This window comes from Hippoglossus stenolepis, chromosome 9 (genome assembly GCF_022539355.2).
Source record: "Hippoglossus stenolepis isolate QCI-W04-F060 chromosome 9, HSTE1.2, whole genome shotgun sequence".
Classification (NCBI taxonomy): domain Eukaryota; kingdom Metazoa; phylum Chordata; class Actinopteri; order Pleuronectiformes; family Pleuronectidae; genus Hippoglossus; species Hippoglossus stenolepis.
Window position 1 is genome coordinate 24345604 of NC_061491.1, and position 18083 is coordinate 24363686.

General features: G+C 43.1%; 1 protein-coding gene across 2 annotated transcripts in view; it reads left to right on the plus strand.

Moving 5' to 3' along the window:
* col27a1b (collagen, type XXVII, alpha 1b) overlaps nucleotides 1-18083 on the plus strand; it is a 62094-nt gene that overhangs the window by 13570 nt on the left and 30441 nt on the right. For both annotated transcript variants that reach the window (XM_047341325.1, XM_047341324.1), the window contains exons 5-10: nucleotides 1763-1816; nucleotides 5778-5831; nucleotides 5939-5992; nucleotides 13493-13537; nucleotides 16146-16199; nucleotides 17559-17603. In XM_047341325.1, the coding sequence (XP_047197281.1) occupies nucleotides 1763-1816; nucleotides 5778-5831; nucleotides 5939-5992; nucleotides 13493-13537; nucleotides 16146-16199; nucleotides 17559-17603 (306 nt within the window). The remainder of the gene's footprint in view (nucleotides 1-1762; nucleotides 1817-5777; nucleotides 5832-5938; nucleotides 5993-13492; nucleotides 13538-16145; nucleotides 16200-17558; nucleotides 17604-18083) is intronic.

Consider the following 18083-nt stretch of genomic DNA (forward strand, 5'->3'; position numbering starts at 1 on the left):
AAATATGAGCATTCCAGTGGTTTGGCTAGCTGCACCCCTGTCATGCTACTGGCTGCTCTATGTCTCAATCAGGTCAATGATCAGAAGCAATCAACACTTACTTTGCACCAAAATTCTTGCCAATTGAAATAACAGTCAGTCAGGAATACTATTATCCGAGCATGTATTATATTGAATAATCACCAGGCTAAAGACCCAGTGTTTCCACCCGTGCAGTCCAGAGAGGGTGTTAGCAGGTCTGTTCTGGGTTAATGATCTATAAAACAGTAGCACTGCATGTGTGACTCCTGTAAAAGCCATCGACTCACATCGTAAAACCTGGTCACAGCTTTGGCATACAGGTGCCCTTCATCTGCAGGCCTCAGCTGTGTTTGTGTATATGCTGCGGAACTGGGTTTAGAGTGCTGCTCCTGTGGATGTTGGTGTTTACTCCTCGGTGGAATCTAAATGGTCTCTTGCTTTTCAATAATTAAGCAAAGGGGATGTTTATTCCACTTATCACCCACGTGAAGATAAATGAACAAAGTGACTCATTCTTCCGTTTATCCACCGGGATAACATCCGCCCACCGAGTCATCGGCATCTTCTGGACTGCGAGAATGCAATTTGTAATATTCTGCCCTGACCTCCCAATTTCTCTCAGCTCCTCTTGCCCATGCTTCCTATCTGGAGATAATGACTTCCATACGTTTTAATATCGAGCAAGGGGAAAGGGGGGGATGCTCTGAATAGAGGAGGAGGAGGAAATCTGTAGATGAGCTTCTGGTAAGTGTCTCCATATGTCCAACGGCAAGCGCCTGCGAGGGGGAAGAGGTCTGGCCAGTTTGAGGGAAGAGGGGTGGGCCCAGGCTCGACTCCCTCTCCACAGTCTGATAATAGAGCACAGATAAGTAACAGACAGAGACCGGCTGGATCACCCAGCCATACACTTACACCTCTTGGCCTCCAACGTCTGTTTGACTCAGAGTAATCCTATCCCTCACTTTCACCTCCAGCTCCATGGAAATTCTGAATAACTCGAAGAATGGGCTAGAGATACAGTAGCTTCCTGTTCGAGACATATGAACATGTTTCATTGCGTTCTGGATTTTGCTGGGGGAAGATTTTCCATGCTCAGCAGTTCTACCCCACTCCACTCAAGTGTGCAGTTAAATGGAGGACTATTCTGCTGAATGCCTCAGGAAGTTGCGGCTTTATTCTTCCAAACAATCCCTCTATGCAGCTTGCTTTAATTTGTAGTCCTTTCAGCCAGATAAAAAAAAATATGTCTCCTCACCCTCTGCTCTGTACATCTTACCCACCTGGCAGGAGATGATCCATTTAGATAAAACTATTGGCACTGATGGCCTCATGGTTTACATCTAAGCACATTTAACGTATACCACAGATGACCTTGTCTCTGGCATGAAGCATCTGAGGAATGGTGGCCTTAACTTTGTGTGGACCTAGAAAACAGTGGAAAAGTGTGGGGATGAGGAAAATCACATCCATATGTCACAACTTGGACATGCAGGAAGACAGGCGAGAGACACAGTGCGTCTCACAGAGCATCTATACACAAACACAGGGGGATACTGGGGCACTGCTGACCTGTCCCATAACACAGGCAGTGGAAAAGGAACAATATGTGCTTACATCTGTGAATACCTCATACATAACACTAACCCCCCCCCCCTTAGCTGCTGAAATGGAAACCTGCTCATTGACCCTGATGACCACCCTTCTCTGTCTTCCCTAATTATGTGTGTCTCTCTGTTTCCAGGGTCCTCCCGGCCCACATGGAAACCCTGGTCGTCCTGGCTCTCCAGGAGTGAAGGTACAGCATTGATGCATCAACAATGTTATCTCAAATTTTAAATAAGGAACATAACACCTGTACTGTGCAGCACATTAAGTGGATCCTATAAAAAGTTATTAAATTTGTAAGCCAAAGAGTAAAAGTAACTCATCTTGATCCTAAATCCCTCAACCAAACTTACAACTTATATTGAATATACTGTTTCCTTTTGAATTGTTTGACTAACACTAGAACACATAAATTAATCTAAGTCCTCAAAGAAGTCATCTCAGAAGTCATCTAGGACTAATCAAGTCCAATGGACCCCTCATGTTAGAGAAAGTGATAGAGATACAAAATTCCTGCATCAGCCCCTTTGTCTGGTTCTGTGCCAACATTTTAAAAGTCCTCTCTTGGCCCATTTCCCACCAAGTTTTGTGGAATTGCATTAAGTAGTTTTACGTAATCCAGCTGACAAACCAACCAACCACCCGACTGACCGACCGACCAACCTATCAACCAATCAAGCAACCGGCAAAACAAACAAACAGATAGGAGTAAAACATAAACTCTTTGGCAGAGGTAACAATCAATTCATATTTAGAGAAATCCTGACACCAACCCCTTTTATCAGGAACATGTGTACATCTGTTTCTTCATGCAATTATCTACCCAGCCCATCATGTGGTAGAGGTGCAAAGAATAAAATCATGCAGATTCAGGTCAGAAACTTCAGTTAATGTTCACATTAAACATCAGAATGTACGTGAATTATTGTTGGTGCCAGACAAGCTGGTTTGAGTATTTCTGAAACTCTAAACTCCAACAGTTTACTCAGAATGTTGAGAGACACAAAGATAGATCCAGTGAGGACGGAAATGCCTCCTCGATGACAAAGGCTAGTGGAGAATGGACAGGCTGACAGGTTAATCAGATAACTGTGGCATAGAATGGACAGCATGTCAAAACCTGAGACAGACGAGCTACTCCTCCAGAAGACCACATCAGGTTCCAGTCTTGTCAGCAAACAACAGAAATCTGAGGCTGCGGTGGAACCACAGAGACTGGACAGTTCAAGCTGGGAAAAAGAAACGTAGCCTTGTCTAATGAATCATTATTTCTGTCGAGAAGCACAGATGGTAGCATCAGAGTTTGGTTTCAACAGAATCACCCCATGGGCCCATGTGTCAGCAGTCCAGGCTAGTGGTGGTGGTGTGGGAATTTTTTCTCTTGGCACCCTTAATCAATGAATCATCATTTGAATGCTGCAGCCTATCTGGGTACTGTTGCTGACCAAGAGCATCCCTTTATGGACACAATTTACCATGCGCTAATGGCAACTCTCAGCAGGATAATGCGCCGTGACACACAGCAAAAAGTCCCCTCAGAGTGGTTTTATGAGCCTGGCGATGAGTTCATTGTGCTTCAATGGTCTCCACGGTCACCAGGTTTGAAAACAATAGAACACTTTTGGGATGTGGTAGAGCAGGAGACTCGCAGCGTGACTGTGCAGCCGACAAATCTGTCGACAATGTGCAATGAGAATCTCGAGGGGATGTCTTCTACATCCTGTGGAATCTATGCCCCAATGAGTGGAGGCAGTTTTGAGAGCAAAGGGAGCCCCTAACACCTTCCCCCTATAAGTGCAGTGTTCCTAATAAAGTGCTTGTTGAGTGTATATCTTATGTATCAGTAGTTTTTACGAAATCCTGCTGACAAACCAACCACACGACTGACTGACCAACTACCTTTATCTTTACCTCCAATGTAATTCAGTCACTGAGTATCGAGTATCTTCATCACAATGAACAATGAACTGTGCTCTTAAACAATTCCATCACTTCCTATACTAAGAGGAAATACGTAATACATTGACATAGATGTAACATTTCTTTAACAAGGCTATTCAAACAATAATGCAGAATTGGAAGAGCGACAATCTTTTGTGGTTTCTCTCGCTCCTCCAGCGATTGTTTGTGATTTTCTGTCTCGTAGTTTGCACATTTTCACGCTCTCACGAAGCCATTTGTGTCCATTTAGCAGAAAACAGCAGTTTTATGTCTGTGTGACTAATTTGCAAGTACTTGACATCAGTCTGCGTTCCAGCTGGTTTGAACTGTCAACACAGAGGGTTGGTCAGCTCCATAATATGTCAGCCTGACATCACAAAGGAGGCTGCATGTTCGACTTTGCTAGAATCAAACAGAAGATTGCTGGTATTTCATGCCTGTACCCAATTCTATCAGATGCATGGAAATTCTGCATTTTCCACAGCCTTCAAGCTTCAAAAAAATATAATTGATACCATGCTTTGGCCTGGTTTAACCAGAGAAGAAAACCAAAGCTCTTATATCATACATGTGTCGGCTGAAGCATAACCAAACCTGGCCTGGCTCAGTTTGACTCGTTTACGCACAAACCCCACACAGCAGACAGTCTGGTCTGACTCAGTTCTCTGCTTTAAGAAAAACGAACCAGCTGCATGAAAACAGTCTCTGTGTTCGCTGAATTCTGATTTAATGGAGATAAATTGAGACAAGAAACTTATCAATCACTTCTTACTGTAAGTAGCCTAACATTAGTCTTGAAAATAAAATGAATGAGGCCATGGAATATGTGTATAATCTGTGGAAGGTAGAAGTGCTTTCAGAGAAAAATACCTAATTTAGCTCCACTTTGAGATTAAAGTCTAGTTAAGGTGAAAACCTTTAGAAACAAAGTGTTCATGTATGTATGCTGCTCTTGGCTGGAGACTGTAGAGAAAATCAGTCTGGAGAAAGTTCCCACAGACCGATCCCTGCCAAGTTGTGGTTGACGCTAACATGCAGGTTTAAATGAGCCAAAATACTGCTGATGGGACATTTCGTCTCAGTCAAGTCAAATCCTCTAGTGTGTTGTACAGTTTTTTATGCATGTACAAGTTCTGCAAAGTTAAAAAGCCCAAAGTTAGAAGGAAAGGGACATTCCTCATCTCCACAATAAACACAGAAGCTCCTTAAATGACCATAATGGTGATGCCATAATGCCCTATATTTGTATAATGCACAGCAAGTCTGACGCACCCGCTAACAAAGCCAGGTGAAGGGAAGGCGGAGGCCGACATTTCCTATACGCGCTGGAAACAGTTGACCAATCACAACGGAGTGGGCCAGCTGGCCAATCACAGCAGACTGGGGCATTAAAGAGACAGCAGCTAAAACCAAGTGTTTCAGACAGAGGCTGAAAAGAGGAGCTGCAGCGATGGACAGTGAGGAAAGTGATGAGTTTATCTGAACATTAGAGCGTGTGAACCTTTTCAAGTAATAACCCACATTACAATTATGAATCTGAGTATGAGCAGAATATGTCTCCTTTAAAACAGTGTGCGTCTTTCCCACCTAAGACTGACCTGCTAATGTGCTGTTGCCTTTTTGCGAAAGAGGTTTGGGAATACAACTGGAAGATTTTACCAAAGACAGTCACAGTGCAGGATTCATTTCCACACGCAAAGTAGTTTAATAAATTAAATCAGAGCATTTCAAATCGACTGATTCCGGCTGTTTTTGCATATCAAAAACAGCGCTTAAAAATTCTCGTCTAGTCCTACTTATGACATGAGAGACTAAACATGAGAGAGACATTACCAGGCAGCTCTTCTATGAGTGAACATCAAATGCTGACCCTGAATTCAATAACAAGACTCCCACTGCCCGAAAAGGCAGAAGAATGTTCGGGTCCACTCCCACCCCAATCACTTCTCGCTGCATTGGTGTAAACCGAGTAACAGGAGGGCATAAATGGAGCGCACGTTTGTGTAAATACAAACCCGCCGCACTCAACCGAGAAGTAGGTTGAAGTCATAACTCTTTGATGGTGTAAATGCAAACTGCAGGCTCCTCTGGAAGGGGCTGCGGCAATGCAGAAAATATGCAGAGAACGCTGGCGCGGACAAGGAAATATCTTGTTTCTATTTGTGTCTCTGTAAAAAAAAAGGAAAATGTTCTCTGTTCTTATGTTGCAGGGACAAAAAGGAGATCACGGACTGTCTCCTGGTCAAGCCCCAAAAGGAGAAAAGGTACGCATCTTATCACCTTTCCTTTTCAAAAACAAAGACTTTTCTATTTGACACAATCATGTAAAATATGTTGGTGCATTGAAATGTGACCTAATTTGTCATTTCAGGGAGAGTATGGTGTCATGGGTCCCCCTGGAACGCCTGGCCAAGATGGACGAAAGGTAGGCCTCACACGTTCTGAAACAAGTTCGTGTGTTTTTGCAAATCCTAAAAAGAAAGTAGCGGACTGGCTCTGTCCCAAATGGGTCAAAGTTTATATTCTGTGTTTTTGTGTCCGTTCTGCTTTTGTCCTTTAAAAAATGTTGTCACACATAAATCAGAGAGGAAATGACGGAGTGAAGTTGTGCATATGGAGGATCGGTAAATCAATCGTACACCCCTGGCCCTCTGAGCTGCCTTTATGGACGGCAGTCTGTGAAATTGCAATGTTTAGAGGATCCCGCCAAACATGGATGTTTGAGCTCTTGTTTGGAAAGCGGCCGAACATAACGCAGGCATCAAGGCGCGCACCTGTGTTCCGACTCCCACGTGGGCTGAAATACTAAAGGTTTGAATAGCTGGGATGTTACATCACCAGTATCGCAGGGCCTCCACAGTGAAAGTGAGGAAAGCAGAAGTTTACTGGGTGAAGCTCGTGTTGTAAATTCTCCCTCCGACTGAATGTTATGTCATTCCCTCTCCGGAGAGAGCAGCGCTCCCAAAAAAGTAGGACAGCGTACGAATGTGGGTTAGACCTGTGATCGCGGGTCCCGCTCAGGATTGGTCGTCTGCATTATTTGACTTCTTGCCGCATGCCGCTGTGCCAGGATCCTGACAGAGGGAGTGATGGTTAGCAGTGTTTTTTCTCCGTGGCCTTGTGCATTTTATCCTTGGCCTTTCCCAAAGTCTGCTCTCCTGCTCTCACTAATTACACATCTCAAGTGGACCGCAGCCACAACTCCGTATAGTAGGCAAAGAGCATAGTACTCTGGAGCGGACTGGGTTTGTTTGATTTCTTTTTTACTGATTTATGGAGATAGTGTGAAAAAAAGCCTATATTTGCAAAACATTCTGTTCAATCTTTGTTTGTCTTTGCACATTTTCTTGATGCATATTTTCTTTGACCGTTCATTTTGACCTAATGAACAACTTAAATGTAGAATTAAATAAATTGAATTACAACCCACACCATAAGGATTGGCTGAAACCATTAAAACATACTTCAAGAAGTTTTTAACTGGTTGTGAGATGGTTTCATTTTAATATTGCTGGTTCCTTGGGTCGGACCACCAGCGAGTTCAGATGATTTACGGCAGGGTTAGGGAACGGTACTAAAACTAAATTATAATGTTGTCAAATTACAGCAACAAGAAGATGACATGACCTCATCGCTTTGCATCATACAAACAGCTGTATGTCCTTTTCTCAAAATGAATGCACATGCTGGTCGGAGGTTGTTATTTTACGACAGGAGACAGAGGTTAGTTTCCTCTCCACTTCAACTCTTACACAAACTCTGTGATCTTATTTTTATATCTCACCTTATTCTTCAGAACAAACTGCACCTGCCGCCATTTTGCAGGTGATGCATTCAAGGGACCTCTGTAAGCTATGTAAACTACCCCCAGCTTCAGGTGATGCATTCAATGAACCTCTGTAACTGTGTACACTAGAGAAAATAACCTGGGTTACACCAACAATGCATCAGTCTGTCCCTCGATACCTTTTGAACTTCCTTACCTTGTCTCTGGCACTCAGCCCAGGCCCATTGATTCTTTACTGAAGGTGTGAATTATTATACACCAGCAGGATGGCTGCAGCATTGACTCAAAATGAACCACAACACCCATGTGCATTGTGTAACTCATGTACACATGTTGCTAACAAATGTCATCCTGCACGTGTGTGCTAATGCTACGCTATACAGTAAGTGTCGTCACTTTTCGGAGAGATTTCTAGGAAAGTAAAACTTCACACTCTAACAGGATAATGTAAACAATCCTTTGCCTTCTTCTACCGAGGGATATCGGAGTCTGACCTGACGACCCAGTGTCAGTGATGAATAACGGCCGGTTGGGCCCATTACTCATGTGGAGTATCATGGGGTTCGGAATAATGTGGATAGTTTTGGGGCAACAATGGAGCTGTGTGACACAGATAAATATCCTTTATCAGGTTTTGTCTCTGCAGGCTGGACTTGTTTGTAGGACACCGACAGAAAATGTACCTCTGACCACGGTTCAGTTAGAGTTTCACTCTGCTGTGAAAAAAGTTGAGGATCTAACCATTGGCTGCAATATGCGTGCAGTTATGGTCTAGTATAATGTTTGTTAGCTGTCTGTAGTATGGGTTGATTCCAACAAATTGCAGGCCTCATAAAACCTTCCATAACAACCCGTCACTCGAGAGGGCGACAACAATTTCAATGCCAAAAACTTAACAAACTCAGCATTTCACCCACATTTATTTTGTTAGCATGGCTGAAACATTGGAAACAGCAGTGAAACCACTAAAGACTGCACTGAAACCCAAGTACATGATATTAATTGAGGATTATCATGGAGAGGAAACCACCCTATTCATTCAGAGGCAGGAAATCTCGAAGATTTAAATGAGGACAGTGTTTCTCAGAGAATCAGATCGTATCTGCGGTGCAGAGAGAACTGGTGTTACGCCAAGTTCTGTTTGCCTGCAAGTGTTGGCACACTGACCCAAGATCTGGTTATGGGTCGTTTTCCTGACTCAGTGGAATCGGGTGGCTATGCAACAGATTGTTTTCAAACTCATGTTATTTTCTTTCATCGTCTACGGCGTGAATATTAAACATCAGCCTCGTAAAGTCTAGTCAGGAAGACCATTTGTTTTATGTTGTTTACATTGTCTCTTCCTCCTCTAGCGTCTCTTCTGTCAGTGATGCAGATACAGTCGACCTTAACTCTGAGAGCACAAACTGACATTAGACCACAAGAGTTGTCCTGGAGAGTTGACGCAGACAGAAACACTCAGTGACTCGTAGTTATTAGACGATCCCATTCACAACTGTTAATGTCTGAGTGCATCAAGAAGATTCAAGTCACCACTTTGAAGTCTTTTGTGTAAACTAACTTGAACTAACCCCCAAGAGGTCCACAAAACCTGGTGGAATGACGTTACAGCTCGTTAGACTTTGGATCAGGGGATGGATCCAGGATGTTTTTTTCACTTTCTTTAACACTGTGAAAAAGGGCGTTGTGCAACTTTTTTGCAGATTTCTCAGAGAATTAGGTGTAAATCTTGATATAAAAAACATATTAAGGGGTTTGGCATCGATCATTTTGGATCTGCAATTTTGTGCAGAAATTTTGTGCCAAATAAAGATCTGGATTTAAATGTGGTTTCATTGGGGTTTAGCCATTTTTCAGCCACTGTATGGTAACAAATTAAGCAACTACAACAACTACAAACCTGTAACTACCACCAATGTGTAGCTGAGAAACTCTTAGGCTGTGACTGATTCGTATCCTGTCTATTTGCTGGATCTGTTCTCACGACCTTTGGCAGGTTCAAGTCATCATCTGATCCAATAAGTCAGGAACTTAGTGTTGTGACTCAAGATGGGCTCTTCGTGATGTGAAGTCAACTTTATTTTGAAGCGCTTCAGGCATGTGGATGGAGGGGTTAGCTACATGGAGATAGGAAATAAGACTTGACGAGCAGATTAATATAATTCTTTCCATTGTGGGACAGACTTGAATGGATCAGGCTACCGCCGGTTAACTTGACGAGCAGATTAATTATATTGTTTCCATCAATAATTCAACAAACCTCCAAAGCCGTGCAGCTCCTCAATGAAGCAACAATACAAAACACCACGTTCAAGATCTTTTTTTGGTTTTTATGAGAAGTGCAAATATTGTTTCCGTTCATTATAAAACTGTGGCAGGAGGCTACAGTCGAGGTAATTAATGGGAAACACTGGAGGAAGTTAATTAATGTGGAGTTAAAATAGACTTTAATTTCCTTGTGGATTACCGACCGTTTTCTTTTTGGATGAAACGAGAATGAGAAAGCGAGCCACTGCTGAATTACCTGACATTGTGTTGCAACGGCCTCAGCTCCACAAAACAAAGTCATAAAAAGTTGTGGGGAAAAAAAAATACATATCCTCAGACGGGCCAACTTTTAAATTACAATCGACACACTACGCCTTTTGTATCCTGCTGTCAGAAATACACTGCGGTGAAGACAGAGGGAGAAAATCTGCGACGCAGTAAAGGTCAGCGTAAGGTTCAGATTCGGATGTCAGAAAAATCTGAATTAGGAAAATGAGAAGTCCTTTGTAAGCAACCTTTATTTCTCAGCGACACACACACATCATTCGGGGAAACAATAGTGCAATAATGTCTTGGCGGGATCTCCAACGATCTGTTATGTAATTGGTCTGCGCCGACTTTGAAAAACCATCTGGAGTGTTCAAGGTTCCTCCATTCAGCGAAGTACAGTGGGGAGGACTCCAGCGTGCAGAAAGGAAGACCTCTTCTCGCCATGTGAGTCATGGAGCGTGGAGTCATGGGAAAAAGCTGATATTCCTCCTGCTGTAATTGTGGATGTTTGCTGGGTGTGGACACACGTCCTGGCCGAGGCTGCGGTGATCGCAACAGACCCTCGTTTCCCGTTTGTCCTGTGACGATTAGCTCAGGTAGGATTCTGTGTTAACCTTGATGACACCGAACTGCTGACAGCCATACGAATGAATAAAATGCGGTTTGCATCCAGCTCATAAAAGCGAGGCAGTCAGCTTGGCTCGGCAGAAACCCACCAGACACCTCATTGCTTGCAGCTGTGTTCAGCTGTGCCTAACTCTCTTGTCGTTTTTCTTTTTTTTTATCATACTCTGGGCCTGTGAGCCAAAAAGTCCTTACAGCGCACTTTTGTATTCAAATTACACCGAAATTCCATCATCTGGAACAGTTGACGCTGGAGGTTTGTTCTCTTGTCTGCTTTGGTCCAAGCAGCCGGTACGAGCTGTGACCTGCGCCGCAGCTTTATGGACCCTCTTCCTCGGAGTTTGCAGCTGGTCCGCTGCCAGAGAAAGCCTCGGTCACTGTGGGAAATGTGTAAAGATGTAATGGAGAGGTTGCCGGGGAGTCAGTCAGCAGTGCTGCTCTGTAAACTAAGAAGAGATCCATGCATGTGTGTGTGTGTACGTAAAGCAGAAACACTGGAGAGTATTACCAGCGCTGGACCTGTGGGCCTTTTACGCAGCCAACTCTGATCATGGCACAGTGGACTCAGGCTCAGCTTTTTATGAGCTGTGTGGCCCTCAAGATTTTTCCTTCCTGCTCCTCAGCTGTTCTCATTCTCATACCTTTATTTGCTGAGTCTGATTTGTCCAAGAAATATGTGTCAGACTTCATCACTTTGTGCGTTATAATAAAAAGTACAAAACTCACGGAAAGAACAACATATTTTTTGGTCTGTTACTCATTCTGTCGGGGGGGGGGGGGACACCACGGCTGCCGCACTTTGCCTTTTGGCCACCGAGCCGATCTGGTGTGAGTTACTCCAATTAAAATACTTTGCTCCTCATAGAGCGGGAGAACAAATGTAGAATGTGATCCTCCGCCATCTCGTTATCACACAGCGGATTGACAGAGCTGTGAAGGCTGCTTGAGCTCGTATACACACTTCAGGGACGGTTTCTTCTCCCCTTCCCTTCACTGTACTCAGCTGCTTGAGCCTCGCTCGAAGGTCCAGAACATTCTTATGTCCTGTCGTGGCTCCTGCAGGAGACTCATCTACTCCCAGGAACAGCCCGTCAGACAGGTCTAAGTAGAAGCACATTGCTGCCTCACTGCAGATAAACAGACAAATAATCAGGAGTTCGACAGAATTACAGTATTACAGCATTTGATAGAATTGTGGAGGCCAGTGGAACCGCATCTGGTTTCACTCTTTGTCCAAAAGCCGCAGGAGGTGTGGGAGCAAAATTTGAATGTGGAATCTAAAGAAACAGTCGCCTCTCAGAGTGTGTTTCTTTCTGAAAGGACTTTTTTTTTTTATTGGACTCAGAACCAAACGTCAAAATCAACTGTAGCTTCCTGTTGAGGATTCACAGAGCAGCTCTCCCATCATGACATCATCACCTCGGTTGATAGGTCTGCAGCTGTGGATCTATTGAAACGTTCCAACGGGATGTTGTTAATGTACTTTCGGGATTTAGGATGATAACGCTGGAACGCTATCTGCTTCTTAAACAACATGGCATGTTAGCCTGACAGCGTGATCTCACTTTACCGCGTCAGACGTGTCAGTCCCACTCTGCCTCAGTGTCTCAACCCCCGACCCGCCGGTTGGGTCCGTGGATCCCTACTGAAGTTATGCAGCCACGAAAACTCATTTCAAATTCTAATCAAGTGTCCAAAGTTTCCAAAGACAACAGCCATGTCGAGCTCCATTACTGATAAATAATTCACAGGATCATACACGTCCGCTATATAATATTCTCATATAAAGTACATGGTGTCCTAGGTTTGAATATTTTATTGGTTGTAGGCACCAGGAAGCTAAAGTAAAATGTTGAGAGATGCAGACCCAGACTTTTCTGTACATTGTACATGATACTCTAACATCAGCAGCCTAACAATCCTCCTGTCTGTGTATAATTTATAGAATATATGTAAAGATGGGCAACGCGTCTCCACTTTTGTCCACTATCCAGAAATTAAGCCAAAATATCTCGGGTATAACGTCACCATTTTGTGCCTTTGAAGCCAGAATCTACGCAGCAGCGATTGGGATGGAGTCGGGGCCCCGTTGACCAATCACGAGTCTGTCTCTGCAATCAATCATGGCGTTGCAGCTCGTATTTATAGCGTTAAATAACTTAAAAATAGTAATCATATTCTTCGATCTATTTACTCATCTTTATAACCATCAGGCCTGTATGAACTCAGGGGCCCAACTACCAAACGTGTCACAGGACGTTTACAGACGGAGATTTGAAGCCTCGTGCACACACTCAGGACTGCAGAGCTTGAAAAAGCTCTGTATGGGTCCTGGGTGGTGACTTGTTGCCAAGTGGCTGTGATGACTCACACTTTAGAGATGACTTCACATGAGTCTATCTGCAGTGGATCTTCATTGTGAAAAGATGAATTCATCTCACTGACGCGCTCATTTGAACCCACAGGGCATGAAGGTGATGATTAGTTACCCTCTTTAGTTTCACTTATTGTCTAATTGGTTTATTGGTTTAATTAATGCAAGATTATTATGAATAATTCTGAATAGCTTTGTTCCTGAAGTGGTGGAGGAACTCGTAGCGTTGCAGCTTTGATGCAACAATAACTAAAAACTGCAATGAGCTTGTTTCGGAATCGTAAAGAAGCATTTTAAATAAAATTAAAAAGTAAACATGCCAGTTGTTAGATTCACAGCTATTACGTTTCTGTGGATTTAAACTAAACCGTCCTGGTAATTTGAAGTTATTGTATTGAATTGTTTATGGAAACAAAATCAGGTCCACGCCCGCATGATTTCAGTCCCAGTGGTGTTAACTGAGATGCTCTCGAGTACCAATTTGATAAACTTTGACCAACACTGACGTGATCTCTTTTTCCAAAGTATTTTTTTTAACACTGTACTACATTGCCTTATTGTTGGATGAGCTACAGTCTAACCTCATGTTTCTCTATCAACAGGGACACAAAGGTCCTCATGGTCCGTCCAGTCTCCCGGGTGAACCCGTGAGTAGGCGACTTTTTATTCATCACTTCATTTTGCTGTCGATCTGACTTTTTCTCTCATTATTGATCAAAAATATGTAGAATTTCTTTCTCCATACTCTTACTCTTCTCACAGTCTTATCAAGCTGTGCTGTCACTCCTCTTTGGGCCACTCAGTAATGAAAGCAAACTGTAAATAAATTTGAATGATGTGTCTCAACTTGGATCCTGGATACGGGGGCAGCCATCTTGTGCTGGGGACGTCATTTGGAGCCATGAAGTCCCGTTTGAACAATCGCGAGTCAGACTCAGCTGTCAATCATGACTTTCACCCCGTTTTTATGTCATGTGACGATTTAAAACCAAACTTAGAGGAAAAATAATCATTCAACAAACATCAGTGTGATACCTAAAACGACAGAAACCACCTTTGAGAAAAACATCTGCTAACATGGAGGAGAGGGGATTAGCGCCTATACTGCAGCCAGCCACCAGGGGGAAAACTAGAAGTACTACCTTAACTTTTGGAGATTTTTCATTTGGGCCATCCTCAATGATATTAAACACCTCAGTAATTGCACTTTTCCAAAGAGTAGCGCCCCCTAAAGGCAATAAGTGTAACAGGAAAATTGCTAGAAGGCAATTTCAAGTGTTTGAGTTGAGTGTGAATTTTAAAATAAGGATTAAAAAACAGTCATGAGGATTTCCTTAAAAGCAAACATCAATAAAACAACTGTAAAACAATTTCTTTGGACCCTCCCCCACTTCTTTTAAGTCCCACCACACTGTCTGAATCCAGTGCACATGTTGTTTATGTGTGTGATGGCTGCAGTGTGTGTTAGTGTGTGTGTGTGTGTGTGTGTGTGTGTGTGTGTGTGTCAGCTGCAGGTCAACGTATGTTTATTCATTGAACAGAGGAGATAAGAGTCTGCAGAGACGGTTCCCATAAGACTCCGGCACGTCTTTCCATTTATAGTTACACAAGAGTAGAAGAGGAGGAAATGGGAGAGAATCTATTAACACAGAGACATTGGGACATTAACAAAAAAAAGATGGGTGATGGGAGGGAAAAAGACACGTTAGTCGTCTTTGGCGGGAAAATAGAGAGATATTTTTTGGCAGCAGTTCAAGTGGGCTACAAAGTTTGGACACTCCGGCTCATTCCTTCTCCTCCTCTCCCTCCTCCCTGATTCAAATCTTGTGTATATCTGTCTCTGAAAAGAATGTGCTGTGTCACAATGCAGGAAGAGCAGAAAACTTTTCCCGTCTCCTCTAAAAGAGATGATCCAGTCTTTTTTCTTTTGGAGACAGTGGCACATGGTTTAATGTGCAGACCTGGCGACCACACTCCTCCTCGTTCCTAAGCAAGTCAGAGTATTTACATTAAACCGAACTGTTTACACAGGCTAGTGGTTTTCTATCTTGCCCTTTACTGCCGCTTGCTATGTTTATTAACGTGTTACTGCCACCAACTGTTGATCAGTGGAATAGTGGAATTGACTGCAATATGTAGTAATATTCTGTATAATAAGTGTAAATAGGCTGGACACACATCTAGAAATATAAAGCAAATCAGGCAAATGTCACCTTTAAAATATTTACATGTATTGAGATCAAATGTACACGGATGTTTTCTGCAAACTACACATTAAACACAATATCTGTTCTCTGAAATAGTTGAAAGGAATATTTGTTACCGTATAGTATCTGAGTAAAGAGCACCTTATTTTCATTTTCCAGATCTGCACCAAATTTCATCTGTTCATAGATATTAGCACTCTACACCTGCTTTTTTAAAATAAAGATTATTACATTATTGTTATATATATTACATAGATTATTATTTTCAAAAATGAAAATAGAAAACGCCATACCTCACAAAAATAAAAAATAAACAGAACCAGAACTTTAGGACCTATCGGACTGCATCAGATTTCACAGGTGTACCTAATAAAAAGGACGTTAAGCACTAGGATTCTAAAACACACATTTTCCGTTGTTTCCATACACCTGAAAATGCAGAAACTGTTGCCAGTGGTTGCCTTTAAATATATTCTATAATTTCTTGCATGTCTTGAACTAACTAATCCTGTTCTCTCTCCATACGTGTAGAATTAAACCTTCCTCCCGGTTGGATGCTGCATTTGGCTGCGTCCTCTCACCACGAGGAAGAAATGACTCACGAGTTGCTCGGTGCTTTTGATGAGGATAAACATATTGAGGACTGTGCTCACAGCAGTCGTCCCAACAGCCTGTGGCTCGACCACATTGTAATAGCACCTACTGCAGGATTAATTGAACGGCTCGAGTGGCAACGGCTGCAGTGGCGTCTCTCTCCTTAAGCTGCACTGACTCGACTAAACAAAAGCTCTTTGTAGAAAGGACGAGAGATATAGATTCTCCCATAGCTGCGTGTTGTTTATGACTTTACGGATTCATACTGTCTCCCTTCGTTTCCTATCATTTCCAATCAGCCAGGCTCCATGTGCGGATAAAAGAAGTATATTTCCTGAAGAACACTACTTCCTTCCTTCCCTCCGTCCTTCAGTCTTTCCTTCCTTCCTTCTCCGTGTCTCAGTCTCTCCCCCCCCCTCTGGTGCTGATTTCGGTTCCATCTTTCTCTCCACAGGGTGAACGGGGAGATGATGGAAGCCCGGGGGCCAAAGGCTATCCTGGCAGGCAGGTGCAGTAAATCTAGTGTTGCGGTGCTGGTCGTATAGAGCCACGTAGACATGCACACACGCACACACGCACACACACACACACACACACACACACACACACACACACACACACACACACACACACAAGAGAGAGAGACATACAAACACAGAAACACAGAAAACAGGTTATAACAATAAATGGAGGTTGGTAATATCCTTAATTCAGAATTCAGGTTTTTTGAAACTACACGGGTGATTGTGACCTTTCAATAAATCAAATTTCATCTAGGAAATTTTTGTTTACTGTCAGATTGATGAATGAAATGGGAATTATAGGGGAAACACTGAATCCTTTTGTGTCGTGTCTGTGGCCGGAAAATCACATTTAAAGATATTGGATGCTGGCAAATAAAAGAAAAAGAACCTCAGCCACGGGCATCTCAGCCTCAAAGAAACCTAATTTGGTAAATCCAAATAAAAAGTTTGTGTCGCAGCTGAATGAAAGAAAAGAAAGAGCGACAACAGCTCTAAACTATTGAAGCACCTGTGGTGGAATTTGCAGCGATGGATGCCCGTGGTCCAGTGAGGAAATAAAATGTCAAAAGGTTTCCATAGTAAGCACTACCCCGGAGAAAGAAAAGGTAATAAAAGTGTGACTAATGCCACAGCTCCCCAGGGACAAATAAGCTTCCTGTGTCCTTCCAATCGCTGCACTTCGAGGAATAGCGCATAGAAGAAGTTAAACCTGGGCAGCATTAGAGTTCCTCTGCATTTAAAATATGTTTCCTTTTAGCTTCAAGCAAATTTAAACTTTCAAAACAGCTGGGCAACAGCTCGCTCGCTCGCTCGCTCACGCTCCCTGAATGTTTACGATAATACCGGGTTCAGGCACGGGTCCCAGCGTTTGCCTCTGTGCTTTAGCGCACTTACTATGTCGGAGCTGTGATCCCTGCAGACACTTGGTGATGTGTGATGGATTAGGTTTTAGCACCCCCTACCATCTGTATGCTGTGAATCACTGGGGCTGTAGGTGCATGTCAAAATGCTGCACTCCTGCTGCGGGGAAGTTCTCCTGAGCCGAGAGTTGATCTTCGTAGTTGCAGGAGGGTGTTTTTTTCTGCACCGGTGGATTTGCTGGCAGCGACTCTGAGAAATTGATGCGAATGCTGCTGAAGTATTAACGCTGCGAATGTCAGCCAAGATGCTAATTGGAATTTTTTTTAAAGCCGACGGTTATCATCAGGTCGTGAGGAGGTTTAGATCAAATCAAAAACATTTTGTTCTCAGTTTCTCTCATTAAGAAGTGAAGCAGCATCGTGACTGAAGCCCTGTCGCTGTTTGTAACCACAGAAATATGTTTTGTTGTCTGTTGTGTTTAGGGTTTTCCTGGGCCTGTAGGAAAAATGGGGCCAAAGGGAGTCAGGGTAAGTAGACGCTGGAAAATGCAACTTTAGCACAAATTAGTTTTGGTCCGTTTATTCACATTTTTATGGACGTGTGTTTGTTTTGTGGTAATGAAATGTGCTTTGAAAGTGTTCATTGTGTATTTCACATAAAGTTTTTAAAGCACTCGGAGAATGACACCCTCCGGAATCCTGAAGGCCACAGAGGAGAGAAGCATGTTTCCTCTCTGTTCAGCAAAAACGTTTTTAAAATACACTGTGAAATACATGCTCAGTGAATTACCTAACCAGTGTGGGTATTTTCAAAAGGCCAATGTCATAAACACCCCTCATCCGCGCCTGTTGACTCCAGGATGATAATGACAGATGGTTTTGTTCATTTATATTTAATGCACCGGAGGAGCAATTACCTCTGGCTGTCTTCAAGTCATTTACAGGCTTAGGCAAATATCATAAAACTATATTGCTCTGCTGCCGACTGCCGACTGCAGCCACGACACA